This window comes from Scyliorhinus canicula, chromosome 14 (assembly GCF_902713615.1).
Source record: "Scyliorhinus canicula chromosome 14, sScyCan1.1, whole genome shotgun sequence".
NCBI lineage: Eukaryota > Metazoa > Chordata > Chondrichthyes > Carcharhiniformes > Scyliorhinidae > Scyliorhinus > Scyliorhinus canicula.
This window is the reverse complement of record NC_052159.1, coordinates 123,305,779-123,325,087: the sequence shown is the minus strand read 5'-3', so window position 1 is coordinate 123,325,087 and position 19,309 is coordinate 123,305,779. Positions and strand designations below refer to the sequence as shown.

The following is a 19,309-nucleotide window of genomic DNA, read 5'->3' as shown; positions in this document are numbered from 1 at the left end:
GGTCATCATGACATGTAAAGCATTTTGAATCCATCAGACCCAAGGTCAAGAATATTTGGAGGAACATATTGAGCAGTTCCTCAACAGTGCTAGCTGATACTATCTTTAGACTATCCCTCAGTGGTAACCTTTGCTGGAATCCATGGATGAACCACCATCAGTGGCACAGTTGTTACAAACAATAGAGCAGATGAAAAATAACGAAGCCTGCATCCCCAAAGGGATTCCAGCTGAGGCCTTCAAAGTTAGTGGATCTTTGCTCATGTCAAGGCTCCATGCACTTATCCTATGGATTTGGGAGGATAGAAATATCCCCTCCTGCCCCATGATGGCTTCAGGAATGTGACAGTTGTAACTAGATAAATCATGCTGTGAAGCTGCTGAGGTATTTTCACTCTTGTCCCATAGCAGGGAAAATTCTGTCATGCATTCTGGATTTAATTCTTCCTGTTGCTGTGGAAAGCCTCCCAGAAAGATAGGACTGAATTTCACACTTGGTGTACGCGTGACGTTGGCAGCCAGATCCACTCAGAGTGAAACACATTTTCCATTTGGCCTGATGATGCAGCAGGGGTGGGGACAAGCCAGGTGCTGGGTCCAACAGCATCCCCCAGGACTTTGGTAACTTTCATTAAACTTTCAGTGGAAAATCAGACAGGACCCGTAACATGGAAACACATTTGGTGTTAAATACTGCAGCTTTTCGACTATGAACTAAAGCCTTCACGGCTCAATGTATTTGTATATAGTAGATCTGAAACATGTCTTGAAAAATCTGCAGGTCTTGCCCAGCATCTGCCAGTGATCCTGCCAAATGATGCAGCCAAAGATCTTATGGGAGAAAATCTGTTTGAGAAGCTTGGTTTCAAACTTGATGATACCACATTAATGTGATTGTGACATTAACTCTGTAACAGTATGCTTGCTTGTTTTCTATGTTTGGGGAGATTAAGGGTGACAGTAATAATCCTCAGATTGTCATATCAATTCTGCCAGTTTCGCAAAATTTGAGACAGTTGCCATTTGCAATTCATGCTGAATATCACAAGAGCTGAAATGGCTTGAAGCAGACAGTCATTGAGAAAATCAACCCATGGACATCAATCCTAGACATTGCTCAACATTAAAAATGGCAAACTTAGTCTAAGCGTCAATCTTAAGGCAGCTGAAAGCATTCCAGACAAGTACTCCTATGTTGTAAGAGCTATCGGTATCATTTCATGACTTCACAGTCTTCAAAAAGATAAACAAGTGATGGAGCTATCTCAGATTCCAATAACAGTGCAAAGCCAACATCTTACAGTTTCTGTTACTCATGAAAGTGCATTTCAGTGTGTTGCTCGAGTCTTGTCAGATGTTGAGGGGACACTCAATCTACTCAATGATGTCATTGTCCAAGGAAGTGACAAAGCAGAATGCAATTAACAGTTGTCAACGGTTATCACCCAACTCACACAGCTCAAACTGACACTCAACAAGGGTATATATCAGTGACCTCAGAGATTGACGTTCTAGGGTATAGAGTGATAACAGCTGAAGTAACACCAACACACATCAAAACCATGTATGTACTTTCAGCCTTGCCGAATGTGAAAGATTTGGTATCGTTCCAATGTACCACCAAGTTTATTCCTAATTTAAAAAATATATATTTTGAGGTACCCAATTATTTTTTTTCCAATTAAGGGGCAATTTAGTCTGGCCAATCCACCTAACCTGCACATCTTTAGGTTGTGAGGGCGAGAGCAATGCAGACACAGGGAGAATGTGAAAACTCCACACAGACAGTGACCCAGGGCCAGGATTGAACCCGTGTCCTCAGTGCTGTAGGCATCATTGCTAACCACTGCACCACCATGCCACCCCAAGTTTGTTCCTAATTACCCAAAGGTAATCAGAAGACACTGTGCAAAGATGCCCAATGGAAATGGGCAAGCGCACAGCAAACAGCATTGACATGTTAAAGGAGAAGATAGTATCTCTGTCAGTCCATGTGCATATCAACCCACATGCGGAAACATATGTCACTGATACATCAGCAAATGGAATTGGAGCTGTACTCTCACCGTACATTGAAGGAAGTGAAATTACCAGTCACCCACATGGCACACCCATTGCCAGAAACGGAATGCAAATATTCTACTAGAGAGCGAGAGGCACTGGCCTGCAGCCACGCTTGTGAACATTGGTATATGTATCTCCGTGATAGAATGTTTATTCTCTGCACCCATCACATTTCATTGGAATATTTAAACCAGGTGGATTTTGATAAATGTATTCACACAGCACAGATTATATTGTAAGTCACAAGAGAATCTAGCCATTGGCCAGATGGTCAGATTGCCCTCATCAGTACAACTTCGAGGCCAAGTATCTCACAGGTTCACACCACTGAGAAGTTGACATGCTACACCTAATGCAGACAGCATTAGCAAAGAAAACTATACCCGTAACCCAACAACCCCCCCTTAACCTTACTTTTTAGGACACTACGGGCAATTTAGCATGGCTAATCCGCCTAACACGCACATCTTTGGACTGTGGGAGGAAACCGGAGCACCCGGAGGAAACCCACGCACACACGGGGAGGACGTGCAGACTCTGCAAAGACAGTGACCCAGCCGGGAGTCGAACCTGGGACCCTGGAGCTGTGAAGCATTTATACTAACCACCATGCTACCGTGCTGCCCCAAATTGCAACAACAAATTGGTAACCACCACGTCCGTTATTGACACAAGTGTTTACAAAATGGGGTTTCTCAGAGACCATCAGCACAGCCAATGGACTGCAGTTTTTCTTAGTCAGTTCACAGAGTGGTTACAGAACCCACCACCATCTGATACTGCGATACAACCCATTTTCGAATGGTGGCATCAAACAATTCAACAGGATGATCAAGGATAGTCTGAAAGCCAGCGTATTAGAGGGGAAATGTTTCATATACTAGTTCGCACATAGACCATAGAAAAAATATAGCACAGAACACGCCCTTCGGCCCACGATGTTGTGCCGAACTTTTGTCCTAAATTAATCTGCACTCCATCATTCTACCGTAATCCATGTACCTATCCAATAGCTGCTTGAATGTCCCTAATGTTTCAGACTCAACTACTTCCACAGACAGTGAATTCCATGCCCCCATACTCTCTGGGTAAAGAACCTACCTCTGACCCCCTATATCTTCCACCATTCACCTTAAATTTATGTCCCCTTGTAATGGTTTGTTCCGCCTGCGGGAAAAGTCTCTGACTGTCTACTCTATCTATTCCCCTGATCATCTTATAAACCTCTATCAAGTCACCCCTCGTCCTTCTCTGTTCTAATGAGAAAAGTTCTAGCACCCTCAACCTTTCCTCATAAGACCTACTCTCCATTCCAGGTAAACATCCTGGTAAATCTCCTTTGCGCCTTTTCCAAAGCTTCCACATCCTTCCTAAAATGAGGCGACCAGAACTGCACACAGTACTCCAAATGTGGCCTGACCAAGGTTTTGTACAGCTGCATCATCACCTCATGGCTCTTAAATTCAATCCCTCTGCTAATGAATTCTAGCACACCATAGGCCTTCTTCACAGCTCTATCCACTTGAGCGGCAACTTTCAAAGATCTATGAACATAGACCCCAAGATCTCTCTGCTCCTCCACATTGCCAAGAACCCTACCGTTAACCCTGTATTCCGCATTCATATTTGTCCTTCCAAAATGGACAGCCTCACACTTTTGAGGGTTAAACTCCATCTGCCACTTCTCAGCCCAGCTCTGCACCCTATCTATGTCTTTTTGCAGCCGACAACAGCCCTCCTCACTATCCACAACTCCAACAATCTTCGTATCGTCTGAAAATTTACTGACCCACCCTTCAACTCCCTCATCCAAGTCATTAATGAAAATCACAAACAGCAGAGGACTCAGAACTGATCCCTGCGGTATGCCACTGGTAACTGGGCTCCAGGCTGAATATTTGCCATCCATCACCACTCTCTGACTTCTATCAGTTAGCCAGTTCTTTATCCAACTGGCCAAATTTCCCACTATCCCATGCCTCCTTACTTTCTGCATAAGCCTACCATGGGGAACCTTATGAGATGCCTTACTAAAATCCATGTACACCACATCCACTGCTTTACCTTCATCCACATGCTTGGTCACCTCCTCAAAGAATTCAATAAGACTAGTGAGGCAAGACCTACCCCTCACAAATCCGTGCTGACTATCCCTAATCAAGCCGTGTCTTTCCAGATGCTCAGAAATCCTATCCCTCAGTACCCTTTCCATTACTTTGCCTACCATCGAAGTAAGACTAACTGGCCTGTAATTCCCAGGGTTATCCCTGTTCCCTTTTTTGAACAGGGGCACGACATTCGCCACTCTCCAATCCCTTGGTACAACCCCTGTTGACAATGAGGACGAAGAGATCATTGCCAACGGCTCTGCAATTTAATCTCTTGCTTCCCATAGAATCCTTGGATATATCCCATCAGGCCCGAGTTACAGGGATCATATTGCCATATTCTCTATATAGAAAGACACTGATTGAATGTATGACTAGTTGTAACCATTCTTCAGTCATCACCACCATCCAACAAGAATATCAAATCAAGCAGAATGCGCCAAGTGACAAGGCTGCACTCTGAGAAATGAACACATGCAAGGAAACCACAATTTGAAATTGGATTTTGGGTGTACCTCAAACGATCAAATTGCGGCCTCAAGCTCATCATCTCTATCAGGACCAAAGCGGATCAAATGGTCCTCAATGCCAGCAATCATAGAATTCCTATAGTGCACCGACCCTCTGCACCCTAACCTAGGCCCAATCCCCTTTCCTATCCCTGTAGCCCCACTGAGGACAATTGAGCATATCCAACCCACCTAACTTGCACATCTTTGGACTGTGTGAGGAAACTGGCGCATCCGGAGAAAACCCATGCAGACATGGGAAGAATGTGCAAACTGCACACAGACAGTTGCCCGAGGTTGGAATCGAACCTAGGTCCCTGGCACTGTGAGGAAGTAGTGCTAACTACTGTGCCAGCGTGCCGCAATTATGTGTTGGATGACAACACAAAATAGAATATGAGACATGGACAGTGAGCAGACCAGGATATTTCAAGAACAGTGACCATGAGGATAAAATGTCCTTTTCTGATGAGCAACCATAATTTAGGTCATCTGCCTCATCGAGCTGGTCAGACAGAACCACACCCTCACCTCAACATCTCAGTACCATCATCAGCGACCTTCATTTCTCAAGGACCAGGCACCCTGAACTGTAAGAATTGATTCAATGCATATATGTTTGTGATTAGGAAGGTTTAGGTTTAGCTCAGTGGACTAGACAGCTGGTTTGTGATGCAGAACAAGGCCAGCAGTGCGGGTTCAATTCCAGTACCAGCTTACCTGAACAGGCGCCGGAATGTGGCGACTAGGGGCTTTTCACAGTAACTTCATACTTGTGACAATAAAAGATTATTATTATTAAATAAGGTCCTTTAGTTTTACAAAGGGGTATAACAGTTATGTTCAATTGTTCGGTATTTGTTTTATGTGTCTGTTGAATGTTCTCTGTGATGTGTGCTGTTAGTCATGCCACTAAGCGTTGTGATAGAGAAACAAATAGAAGCTTCTAGCTGCACATCTCAAAAGCTTTTGTGGTAAATTCCTGTTCACAAATATAAACTAGTGAGCGTCATCTCTGCATATCCCTGAGGCATGAAGCACAGTAGAGGACAACACCAAAAACTCTTCATTGCATTCACCGATCTGACCAATGCATTTAACTCAGAAAGTCATGAGGCTCCAGGTTGTGTATCAAAGATTTGAATGTTAAAGAAACTTCATCACAATCCTGCAATTGCTTCATGATGATATAACTCAGGGGTGGGCAAACCTTTCCGTGCAAGGGCCACATTCAGAAATTCACAATTTTAAAGGGCCGCATAGTATATTAAGTAAAATAATTAATATTTAAAATAGCCAAAATAAAAGGTTTTTAAAGAAAAAAAAGCAATTAATTTTTATTAATTAATATTTTAAAGTAGAAACTTCACATGAAACACATGTTGTGCCGAGCAATGATCACCCTACTCAAGTCAACGTATCCACCCTATTCCAGTAACCCAACAGCCCCCCCCCCCCCCCATTAACCTTAAAATTAAAAAAAAAATTTTAAATAAAAATTTTTTTATGACTTGATCTTGGTGGGCCGCATAAAGACCTTTGGGCCGTAGTTTGCCCACCCCTGATATAACTGCTACTGTCTTGAGTGGGAGATCTGAAACAGATGCCTTCAAAATTCAGACTGTGGTCAAGCAAGGCTGTGTGATGCCCGCATACAATTTACAATCTATCAAATAGCTTTTCAAACATCTTGAACAAAGTCCCAGATAACTGAGGCGGGACTTCTAATCAGCCCGCTTTGTCACTTGCCCGTTCCCATGGCTACCTAGGAAGTCTGTGCGCCTGCATCTATCCCAATCGCACCTCCTCAAAGTGAAAATTGGGCCTAACGGGGTCCTTCAGACTGAGGTGACACTTCTGAGTTGGGAAATTTCCAACCCTGAGCTTCCTGTCTGAGTCTCAAGAGCATAAAACCCATCACATTTCTGCCTCCCTTCGCATTTGTTCCGATGATGCTATTTTCCAAAATGCTGCTTTGAAAATGTGTTCCTTCTTCCTCAACTGTGATTTCCACCTACAGTTGTCGATAGGGTCCTCAACAGTGTGTGGTCCATCTCCCGCGCCACTACCCTCACCCCTCTCCTCACTCCCAGAACAAGGATAGACTCCTTCTTTAACTCACATTTCACCCCACCAGCCTTCGTATGCAAAGCATGACCCTCTGCCATTTTCGCCAACTCCAGCGTGATGCCACCACCAAACACATCTTCCCTTCACTCCCTCAGTCAGCATTCTGCAGAGACCGTTCCCTCCGAGGTAATATAGTCCACTCCTCCACCATACCCAACACCTCTCCCATCACCCATGGCACCTTCCCATGCTATCACAGAAGGGGTAACACCTACCCCTTTACCCCTTCCATGCTCAACATCCCAGGCCCAAAACACTCATTCCAGGTTAAGCAGCGTTTCACTTGGATCTCTTTCAATCTGGTCTACTGCATTCGCTGCTCCCAATGTGGTCTCCTTTATATCGGAGAGACCAAACGCAGACTGGGTGATCGCTTTGCTGAGCACCTTCGGTCTGTGCACATTCAGGACCCTGACCTTCCCGTTGCTTGCCATTTTAACACAAGACCCTGCTCCCATGCCCACATGTACAGGGCAGCACGGTAGCATGGTGATTAGCATAAATGCTTCACAGCTCCAGGGTCCCAGGTTCGATTCCCGGCTGGGTCACTGTCTGTGTGGAGTCTGCACGTCCTCCCCGTGTGTGTGTGGGTTTCCTCCGGGTGCTCCGGTTTCCTCCCACAGTCCAAAGATGTGCGAGTTAGGTGGATTGGTCATGCTAAATTGCCCGTAGTGTCCTAAACAAAAGTAAGGTTAGAGGGGGGGGGTTGTTGGGTTACGGGTATAGGGTGGATACGTGGGTTTGAGTAGGGTGATCATGGCTCGGCACAACATCGAGGGCCGAAGGGCCTGTTCTGTGCTGTACTGTTCTATGTTCTATGCCTGTCCTTGGCCTGCTGCAATATTCCAGTGAGGTTCAACGCAAACTGGAGGAACAACATCTCATCTTCCGGTTAGGCACGCTGCAGCCTTCCAGTCTCAACATCGAATTCAACAACTTCAGATGATTAGTTCTACCCCACCGTGAAGCCTTTGTTTTCATTTCATTTCATTTTAACTGTCTTTTACCATTTATTTATTTCTTGTCTTACTTTATATATATTTCCCCACCTATCTTACCCCCTTTTCTTACCTCTTCTCCGCTTTGCTTTCACTTGCTCTCACCCCACAACTACATCTGTCACAGTTTACCCTCTGATGTTAGTTTCTCTGCTGTTTGGCCTTTCACACCTTTTGTTCTCTCTGAAATGAAAAATGAAAATTGCTTATTGTCACGAGTAGGCTTCAATGAAGTTACTGTGAAAAGCCCCTAGTCGCCACATTCCGGCGCCTGTCCGGGAAGGCTGATAAGAGAATTGAACCGTGCTGCTGGCCTGCTTGGTCTGCTTTCAAAGCCAGCGATTTAGCCCAGTGAGCTAAATCAGCCCCTGGGGACTGTCATTAGCACTCTGTTCCCTTGGTTTCTGTGGTTATGACTCATCTTTCATTCTCTCACGCCACAGTATATTTTCTAATTTTCTATTTTCTATTTTCCCATTTTCTAAGTCTTTTAGCTTTGACAAAGGGCATCAGACTTGAAACGTTAGCTCTTTTCTCTCCCTACAGATGCTGCCAGACCTGCTGAGATTTTGCAGCATTTTCTCTTTGGAACACTGACACCCACCCTGCTTCTGGTGCTGCTGACTGGCTGTCTCTATGCTGCTGTTCAGTTTCCCAATGCTTCCGGTATTAATGAGGTTAGTTGGCTATCTGCCATTTGTAAGCAGTTAGTTCGGCCACCCCTCTCCCCATCCCAGCTGTGGGAAAATGGCTCAGGGTGGAATGGAGCGGCAGAACCAGTATGCCATCTGGTGGCACAAATTTACAATGTGTTCTTGCACAAAGCTTAAAAATTCAGCCCAGAATATTTACCACCTATTTTTATACAAATGTTCTTACAGCAGATTTCACAATACCACTCTTATACTCATAGTAAAATGAAAATTTAACTGCAAACCACAAATGGATATATACATAACTATCACAGGCAATGGGCGACACGGTGGCACAGTGGTTAGCACTGCTACCTCACAGCGCCAGGGACCCGGGTTCAATTCCAGCCTTGGGGAGTTTGCACTTTCTCCCCATGTTTCCGTGGGTTTCCTCCGGGTGCTCTGGTTTCCTCCCACAGTCCAAAGATGTGCAGGTTGGGTGGATCGGACATGATCAATTGCACTTTAGTGTCCAAAAGGTTAGGTGAGGTTACTGGGTTATAGGGTGGAGACGGGGACCTAGGTAGGGTGCTCTTTCAGAGGGTTGGTGCAGACTGGATGGGCCGAACGGCATCCTTCTGCACTGCAGGGATTCTATTTTTTCACGAATCGGATAGGTTTTGCCCCCAAGCGATATTCATGCTGCGAGACATAGCCGTCCTTGTATTATTCCTTGTGTCTGAATAAAGGCAGCACGGTAGCATGGTGGTTAGCATAAATGCTTCACAGCTCTAGGGTCCCAGGTTCGATTCCCGGCTGGGTCACTGTCTGTGCTGAGTCTGCACGTCCTCCCCCTGTGTGCGTGGGTTTCCTCCGGGTGCTCCGGTTTCCTCCCACAGTCCAAAGATGTGCAGGTTAGGTGGATTGGCCATGCTAAATTACCCGTAGTGTCCTAAAAAGTAAGGTTAAGGGGGGGGAGGGGGGGGGGTTGTTGGGTTATGGGTATAGGGTGGATACATGGGTTTGAGTAGGGTGATCATGGCTCGGCACAACATGAAGGGCCTGTTCTGTGCTGTACTGTTCTATGTTCTAAAAGGGGCAGCACGGTAGCATGGTGGTTAGCATAAATGCTTCACAGCTCCAGGGTCCCAGGTTCGATTCCCGGCTGGGTCACTGTCTGTGCGGAGTCTGCACGTCCTCCCCGTGTGTGCGTGGGTTTCCTCCGGGTGCTCCGGTTTCCTCCCACAGTCCAAAGATGTGCGGGTTAGGTGGATTGGCCATGCTAAATTGCCCGTAATGTCCTAAAAAGTAAGGTTAAGGGGGGGGGGGTTGTTGGGTTACGGGTATAGGGTGGATATGTGGGTTTGAGTAGGGTGATCATGGCTCGGCACAACATCGAGGGCCGAAGGGCCTGTTCTGTGCTGTACTGTTCTATGTTCTAAAGCTCGTAGTCTTACAGTCAATGGAGTTGGTCAGTACTCTCTGTGTCGCGTTCTGTTCTTGGGTATTTGACAGGTTGCTGTCATCCAATGTATCGACTATCTGCCATTGCATCATGGTATTGGATTCACCTACCATGAGTAGAGTCGTGTTGAGCTTTGCAACCATGTTGCTGATGCTATGATTAGCATATCCGAATAACTCAGCCATGACTGAGTAGTATTTTTCGATAAACAAATCATCTTTTTTTGTTTCGGATTTGTTATCATTCTTTTCATGTTCAATGAACAAATCATCTTCTTTGGTTTCGGATTTGTCATTGTGATCTTCACTTTGGGTGGTGCAAACTGCTTGCTCTAGGGTGCTGCAAAAGTTATTTTCAACTGCTGGTAGAAGTTCAGGCAATGTTGTGCCTTTTGGGGTTGAATTCTTGGGTTTGTGCCTTTAAGAGTCTTGTTTGTGATTTTCGGGCATTTCCCCTTTAAGTGGGCGTGGTCTGAGTCTTCTGATGTCATGACGCTCGTGACGTAAAGCATAGGAATCGATTGCGCATGAGCAAATCGATTTTCCTTCACTGTGCGCTTTTTCTTAAACTGTGCGCTCTTTTTGACCAACTGCACATGCGTGGCTTGCACATGCACAGATCCATCTTCTAATAGATTCCGATCTTGTTCTGACTGCGCATGCGTGGCTTGCACATGCGCAGAACAATCTGCGGCCAAAGCTTCTTTTTTCAATTGCGCATGCGCGGCTGCGGCTTCCTGTGCATGCGCAGACCCAGATTTGCATTTTTTGTTCCCGGGAAGTTTAAAATGTGCTCAGACGCCATTTTAACTTCTTCAGACCCGTGGAGAAGAACTTTAGCGGCGTTTTTCTTGTTGAAAATTTTGTTTTTTTTCTTGCAATCTGCACTTTTCAATCGCGATTTCCAGCGTTAAACCTTTCTGTTCTGATGATTGTTTGAGTTTTGCATCACTCATTCCTTGTGCAATTTGGTCTCCACGCATTAATGTCTTAAAGCTGCATTGTTACTGGTGTTACAGTGATCTTCACATTTTTTGAGTATAACTTCTAATTTTGTGCTGTCTTCACCTTTCAAGTATTTAAAGCAGTTATAGATTTCTCTAGCTTCATGTCCTGCAAGGAGCAGTGCTACTTCCCTTTTTTCTGAGGCTGATCTCAAATCATTAGCTATGATATATATTTCAAACATTTGTTTAAAACTTTTCCATCTTTGACTTAAATTACCGGTTGTTTTCAGCTGTGGTGGAGTTACAACGAATTTCATTGAATCAGTGAAGTCTCCCCACGCTGAATGTCCGGTACAAGTTTCCTTGTCATTTCGATCTTTCTTTTTCTGCATCTTGTGTAATCTTCTAGTAAGCGTTCTGAAATCGCCTGGTACCATGTATTATTCTTTGTGTCTGAATACAGCTCGTAGTCTTACAGTTGCAGTAGATGCTTTATTTGTGTGAGTTTGTTCTCTCCCCAGCGCTTATACTATGTTACATCTGAGCTACCTGCCTGTGTCCTGCTCACAAGCTTCCGCTCCTGTGAAGAGTGTCTCTGACTTCCTGTCTCTCTGTATTTATACATCTCCCATGCTTCCTCTAGTGATTGCTGAGTTGTAGTGCATTTACATTGACCCCTTGTATATATACACAGATATGCAGATCACTACAGTCCTGAATGGAGGTACTGTCCATATTGTGAGTCAGGCATTATTACTATGCTGGTGGGCAGCAGGCAGCAACAGGAACCCTGGGCTATCCTGCTATATCTGGGTCAGTGCAGTATCTAAAGGCCCAGAGGCTGGCCAAACTCATTTGTTCACGGAAAAAGCCAGTGACCACTTCAGTTCCTCCATATCCAAATAAAGTAAATAAAAGATGTTGTTTTAACATCAATATGCCCCACATAAATCTAAATGTTCATTTAAAAAAGAAAGAGCATTACATAGGTCCAAGACAACTGGATGTTAAATTTAATAAAGCTCACGGACAAGCGGCTTTTCACTGATGCCCATACCCAGGTGGGCAGAGACATTTTAACACATTCATGGAGCTTGCATATACTTTAGACTGAGCACAGATGACACATTATGCTCAGCAAATCATCCAGAGATCATGTAAAATCACCCAACTGTCCAGGTCTTGCTCATTTGCTGCATGTCGGTACCACTGGCCACGCAGAGTGACAAATACACACCTTGAAAACAATTCTAACCATTATTTTCTACAACTTGAATGTTATAAAAGTTCACAAATGCACACATGTGTACAAACGAGTGCAAAAAAATATTTGTAACTCAGGGAGCACAAAGATTATTAGTTAAACGGACTTCTTTTCCCATGCTCCATGTGATTCTGTTTTGAAAGATTGTAGTATCCGTCAAATTAATCTCCAACAATTTCAGCTCTCATGCACAACTTAAAATTATTTTGATACACAAGGAAACAGTGGCAGGTTGCAAGTCATCTGATAATAACAATAAGAGTAACAAGCAGTATTACAACCATTAAACCTCAAATGTTAACCATTAACAGTTTGGCACTGAGGATATGCCGCCGTGGAAGGAAAATGGTGCTCTGCACAAAGTAACTTCATATAGCAGCACATTTCTTCCCAGTGGCAAAGCAGGATTCACATGATGATAAATGGAGCTACGATAGGGAGGATGGTTATCTCAGATGCATAACCATTCAATTATACATACCACAAAAAGTGGATCATTTGCTGCAGAGTGCGCAAAAGCATCCGTTCCGTTCAAAAAAGAATGAACCAGGTTATGAAGACTCTGAATTTCGCCAGTGCCAGTCTCACCATCTGGTGTATCAAATCCCTCAAGCGCATTTCTGAAAGAAAAAGTAGTTCCATCTCTGTATGGATGTGCAAAGTCTGACAAATCAGGAGACAGTAGGAATTCTCACTAATTCAAGGAGTGCTTAAATAAACAATATAAAATAGGTGAACTTGTACAGAATTTTGTTTTCATCAATGAAGGGAAAGGAGAAAGAGGAGCTATGGGTGGCATGGTGGTTATCACTGCTGCCTCACAGCGGCAGGGACCCGGGTTTAATTCAGGCTTTGGGTGACACTCTGTGTGGAGATTGCACTTTCTGGGTGGGTTTCCTCTGGTTTCCTCCCACAGTCCAAAGACATGCAGGTTAGATGGATTGGCCACGCTAAATTGCCCACTTAGATTAGGTAGGTTTACAGGGATGGGGTGTGGGCCGAGGTAGAGTGTTCTTTCTAAGGGTCGGTGCAGACCCGATGGGCTGATTGGTCTCCTTCTGCACTGTAGGGATTCTATGATTTCTATGTAAAACCATAAGTTCAACATGACAAAAGTACTGTGACACTATAAGTGTTAATTTTGCAAATTAAAACCCTAAATTGCACACAGCTTTTCATTCATGTCATAAGAAGTTTTTCATAATGCATTAATTAGATTCATACAATGTGCCTGGACAATAATATTTAATGTGACCTCTGAATAGGAAGATTGATACTTTGCCAGTCTTGAAAAATATTGTTGTGAAAATGTTATTGAAGGAATCTAAGAATTAGCCTTTCTGATCCACATATTTAGTGTCAATCTAATAAAGCTAATAATATAGCTAGAGTTGCCAGAATTCTAATCAAAGTAACCAATCCCATTACTTGCTGATAATTGATTATAATACTGCCCCTTCAACTTTAATCTTTTCCTTTGGTTTATTATCTGTATTGTAATGATTTAATATTCAAGATTCACTGCATTAGAACTGTTTTACTTTAGAATATTTATTCAGCAAAATCTTATCTCCACAGAGCATAATGAGAAACAGCCTGAAAAAGGCATTTCAGGGGGGAAAGTTTATGGCACTTACCCTTTGAGCACTCTGCTAGTGTCAAATGATTCAATATTTATATCATCCTTCTGATTGCAGATGATTCCATGCAAGTAAAACCACATCAACTTCCACTGACATTAGGAATAAAGTTCAGGGGGCGTGGGAACATTACAGGACAAGAGGTCCCATCTGGTAGTCTGGGGGCTCTCCCCTCTCTCTTTCAGGGCAGGTGGGAAATTGCTTCCAGGTGGTGACAAAGGTGGTGGGGATGAGGGAGTAGGGCACCACACTTTTGGATTTGGCAGGTTGGTTTCCAACCAATAAACCCCATATAGACTAAAGTTATGGGGATAATAGTTCAAACACCACCATGGCAGCTGGTGGAATTTAAATTCAATTAATTAATAAATGTGCAACTTTAAAAAACTAGTCAAAGTGATGGTGACGATCAAACTACCACAAAATCCATCCATCCTCTGTGAGGAAGATGCCCACCATGTTGGTGCAAAAGACAAGGCTGAAGAATTTGCACCCACCTTTAGCAAGATTTGCTGAGTGGATTACCCATCTCTGACCCCTCTCGAAATCCCAAGAATCGCAGGTGCCGGTCTTCAACCAATTCATTTGATTCCATGTGATGTGAAGAAATGGCTGAAAGGACTGGATACAGCAAAGCCTTCGGCTCTGACAATATTCCACAGTAGCACTGAAGAATTGTGCTCTAGAACAGGGGCTCCCAACCAAAATGCTGCGAATATTGGTCAGGGGTGCCGTTGGAAACTCCAACGATCCTCGGGCCTCCCGTGCATGGGACAGCGGGAATTGGTGACACATGCGCAGTTTGGTTTACGTTGGGGTCAAGCCTGCTCAGAGACAGAAAAAGGAACGAGGGCATGAAAATTCAGGTCAGGTGATCAGGTACGGGATGCCACCACCAGCAAGAAAAGAGGGACAAAGGAGGGGGACAGCCAGAATTCCCAAACAAAGGAGAGGGGACAGGGAGAGGTCCCAAAAGGAAGTTACAAGTAAGGGCAGAAGACAGCTGGATTAGAGTAAGCAGCCAAAGGTTGGTATCTCCATGCTGCGGGGGACTGAGGCAAGGCTCTTGTCGCCTGAATGAACCAGCTAGGATGATATACACAGCCATGGATATGTTCTTGAAGAAGAGAAGTGAAGGATCCCCGACTGATTAAATCCTAGCTGAAACAGCGGAACATCAGGAGAAAAAAGCCAGCTTTGTTTACAGACAGAATGGGATCTGAGCCTTCGGATTTTTGTCGACTGATGATGCCTCTTCTCCTGTTCCAGAATGTTTAATTTGCATGGAGGCAAGTGGCTGAGCTCGTTGTGAAATCAAAGCCACTCATCATTGACACATCTAATTTTGCCAGCATGCAAACGTATTGTGAGTGTAATGTTGGGAGCTGATGCTGCCAAAGAAATTGACAAAGGTCCTCATTCTGATAATACAATTGAGCGGTGCATTGACAAAATGTCAATTGATATTGAACAGGCACTTCAAGAGAAAGTAGAATGAGTGGAAAAAGTGCCCTGTAGATTGATGATCCCACAGATATTAGTGGAGACTTCCGGCTTCTCTGACAATGTCAGGTATATTGATGGGGATTATATCCAAGAGAATTTCCTCATTTGCAGTTACATGACCAGAGAGGAAATCTTTTGTGTAACAACTGCATTTCTAGAGGAAAGCATGTACAATAGCATCTGCACTGACGGAGCAGCTTCCATGATGGGAAAAGTCAAAGGATTGATAAAAAAGTGAAAGTGCAGAATCCTGACATCCAGATCAGCCATTGTATCCTGTACTTTGAAGCCCTGGTTGCCAAAACAATGTCATTTGAGTTGATTGAAGTAGTATGCAAAGTCACGTGCTTTGAAATCGTGCTTGTTTACTATGTTGTGTTAAGAGATGGGAGCCAAGTACCAGAATTTACTTGAAGATAAAAGCAAATTATTGTGGATTCTGGAATCTAAAACGAGTACCTGGATTTACTCATGCACACAGAAGTGCGATGGCTGTCTCAGGGAAAAGTCCTGTGTGTGTGATCCATTTAGTTCATTTTCTTTTGAATCATTAAAGAAGTTGTCATTAAAAGAACATGAGGAATTCGCAGAGCGAGGATGGATGGTACATTAAAACTAAAGTTTTCAGATGCCTCTGGTCACATTTTGGTTGTTTGAGGGACAAGAATATCCATCTATCTCAGATCACACTATCGCAGTATTCTCACCCTTTTACCCTTACCCTGTCCCACAAGCTACCTGTGCGAGTTGGCATTCTCAACACTTGCTTATGTAGAAACCAAAAGGAGAGAGTATCTGTCAGTGGAACAAGACCTGCGGATTTCTCTGTCAAAGGTTCCTCACCGGAGCAAGAGACACTGCTCACAAAGGCAGGCCCAGGTGTCGGTAAGTATTTACTTCACAGTATTTACTTCATTTGCTTTGATTCATTTATTTTTTAAAAAATTTTAAATGAACAATGTTATGAATCTGGGAATACAACTTGCTGGTCCTACGTCATATGATGTATAGTGACGTCAAGTAGAGTGTTTGTGCGGGCACTGGGCAAATTACCATCTTGATTGTATTGAGCAACACCCTTAAAAACCTCTCATCGCACATTACAAGTATGCAGAATGTGGGCACCTCCATATCTTTTCTCTTTGCGGCAACAAAGAAACATAACAAAAAAGAAACTGACCTTTCCCCCCCCCCCCCCCCCCCCCCAAAACTATGCACTGCATGGGAAGCCCCCATCCCCAGATCACTCCCACAGGCCTGACCTGACCCCCTTGACTAACCACAATCCTGACTGTCTGCACCCCCCACTCTCAGCCACTCCCAACTGTCCAATCTCCCACCAAATCACTTCCTGACCTCCCTCACCTCAGCCTAATGTCCGGCCACCCCATGCCCAAAGCCCTTGGCTGTCTAGGCAGCCCCTCCCCCAGCTGTCCAGTACTCCTCATGGCTATCCAGTCCCCCTCCCCACTTCCCGGCTATCTGAACCTCAACCCTACCTTCCAACAGTCCCAACACCTCCACCCCTATCCCCATGAATGCCCAAATCCTCCCTACCAAATTCTCATCGCTTACCTGACAAACCTATTTTCTCCTTGGCTGGACCTTTGAACCTACCTGATTTATGGCAGTCTGTGTCACAAGAAAGGGGGCATAGCCTTATTACCACTGACTCTGCTCGATTGAAGGCTTCAAGAGCACGCTGCCCTACCCAGTTCTCACCTGGTCTGGCTCAGATGATCAGGTGAGAAAGGATCAAAACGATCACAAGGTTAAAATCTTGAGAGCAAAGGGGCAATCCAACTGATTGTCACTCCTCAGAAACTCAGGCCATTGTATTTGATATGGAACTGGTTTTAGACCTTTCATTGAAAACGGTTTAAACTCATGAAACTTGTATTAGGTGGTAGTTTGAGGTGTTTTTCGGATGTTTTAGTGATAAAATGCTTTGGTAGAAGGTAGTGCAGTTGGAGAAAATAGGAGGCATGCCTCAGATTTGTTTTTGGTATAAGGGTGTACCGCAACACACAGAATGTTGGGAACCATTTCTCTAGAAGTAGCCAAGTTGCTCCAGTACAGCAACAACATTGGCAATGTGGACAATTGCCCAGCTTAGATCTGATCCGTTGGTTGTGGAATCGCTTAGCTCTGTCTATTACTTGCTCCTTATGCTGTTTGGCACACAAGTAGTTCTGTGTTGTAGCTTCAGCAGGTTGACAGTTCATTTTTTGGTATGCCTGATGCTGCTCCTGACATTTCCTCCTGCACCCTTCCATTGAACCAGGGTTGGTCCCCTGGCTTGGTGGTAATGTTAGAATGGGGGATATGCTGGGCCATGAGGTTGCAGATTGTGATCAAGTACAATTCTGCTGCTGCTGATGGCCCATAGTGCCTCGTGGATGCCCAGTTTTGAGTGGCTAGGTTTGAAGTCGATCCCATTTAGCACGGTGGTAGTGCCACGCAACACAATGGAGGATATCCTCAATGTGAAGGCGGGACTTCATCTCCACAAGGACTGAGCAGTGGTCACTGCTACCGATACTGTCATGCACAGATGCATCTGTGGCAGACAGGCTGGTGAGGATGAGGTCTAGTGTGTTTTTCCCTCTTTTGGTTCCCTCACCACCTGCTGTAGACCCAGTCTAGCCGCTATTTCCTTTAGGGCTCGGCAGGTGGTACTACCAAGCTACTCTTGGCGATGGACATTGAAGACCCGCCACCCAGAGTACATTCTGCCACCCTCATTGCTACTTATCAAGTGGTGTTCAACATGGAGGAATACGGATTCATCACCTGGGTGCGGGGTGGGGGGCGAGGTGGGGGTGGGGGGGGGGCGCTGTTGGTATGTGATCACCAACAGGAGGTTTCCTTGCGCATTTTTAACCTGGTGCTATTAAACTCCATGGGGTCCAGAGTCATTGGTGAAGATTCCCAGGGTAACTCCCTCCTGACTACATACCACTGTGTCACCACCACCTCTTATGGGTCTGTCCTGCCAGTGAGAGGGAGGCATTGGTACTGTCACTGGACTAGTAATCCAGAGACACGGGGTAATACTCTGGGGACATGGGTTCGAATCCGACCAGTGCAGATGGTGGAATTTGAATTCAATGAAAATCTGGAATTAAAAGTCTAATGATGACCAGGGAACCATTGTCGATTGTTGTAAAAACCCATCTGGTTCACTAATGCCATTTAGGATAGGACATTGGTCATCCTTACCTGGTCTGGCCTACGTGTGACTCCAGACCCACACCAATGTGGTTAACTCTCGATGGGATGGGCAACAAATGCTGGCCCAGCCAGTGACGCCCACATCCCATGAACGAATAAAAAAAAACCCTTGTATGGTGATGGCAATGTCTGGGACATTGATTGCAAGGTACGATTCCGTCAGAATGATGAAATTAGGCTGGTGCTTGTCTAGTCCATGTGACAGCTCTCCTAACTTTGGTACTAGCCCCCGGCTGTTAGTAAGGAGGTTTTTGTAGGGTCAACAGGGCTGGGTTTGCCATTGTTTTGGGTGCCTGGGTCGATGCCGTGTGGTCGTCTGGTTTAAATCCTTTGAGACATTTGAGTGGTTTCATACAACTGAGTGGTCATTTAAGATTCAGCCACATCAGTGTGGTTCTGGAGACGCATGTAGGTCAGATCATGTAAGGGTGGCAAAAGTAGTCAGTGTCCAGGTGTACCAAGAACTGGACAATATTCAGTCTTCGGCTCCTAAGTGACAAGTCTCATTCACACCACACAAGTGCTAGGCAATAATATTTCTTTAACAAGAATTAATCTAACTATCTTGATGTTCAATAGCATTGCCATCACTGAATCCCCACTATCAACATCCTGGGGACTTACCATTAACCAGAAACTGAACTGGACTACCCATTTAAATAAAGAACAAATCAGAAGCTGGGATTTCTGTAGCGAGTAACTCACCTCCTGACTCCCCAAAGTCTGTCCATGGTCTACAAGGCACAAGTCTGGAGTGTGATGGGATACTCTCCACTTGCCTGGATGAGCACAACTCCAATAACACTCATGAAG

The 19,309-nt window shown here is 44.7% G+C and overlaps 1 protein-coding gene across 1 annotated transcript in view; it reads right to left on the bottom strand.

Moving 5' to 3' along the window:
* The window catches only part of dct (dopachrome tautomerase), a 55,893-nt gene that overhangs the window by 7,705 nt on the left and 28,879 nt on the right, over positions 1–19,309 (bottom strand). Inside the window, exon 6 of the mRNA XM_038818904.1 lies at positions 12,598–12,736. Coding sequence (XP_038674832.1) covers positions 12,598–12,736 — 139 coding nt within the window. The remainder of the gene's footprint in view (positions 1–12,597; positions 12,737–19,309) is intronic.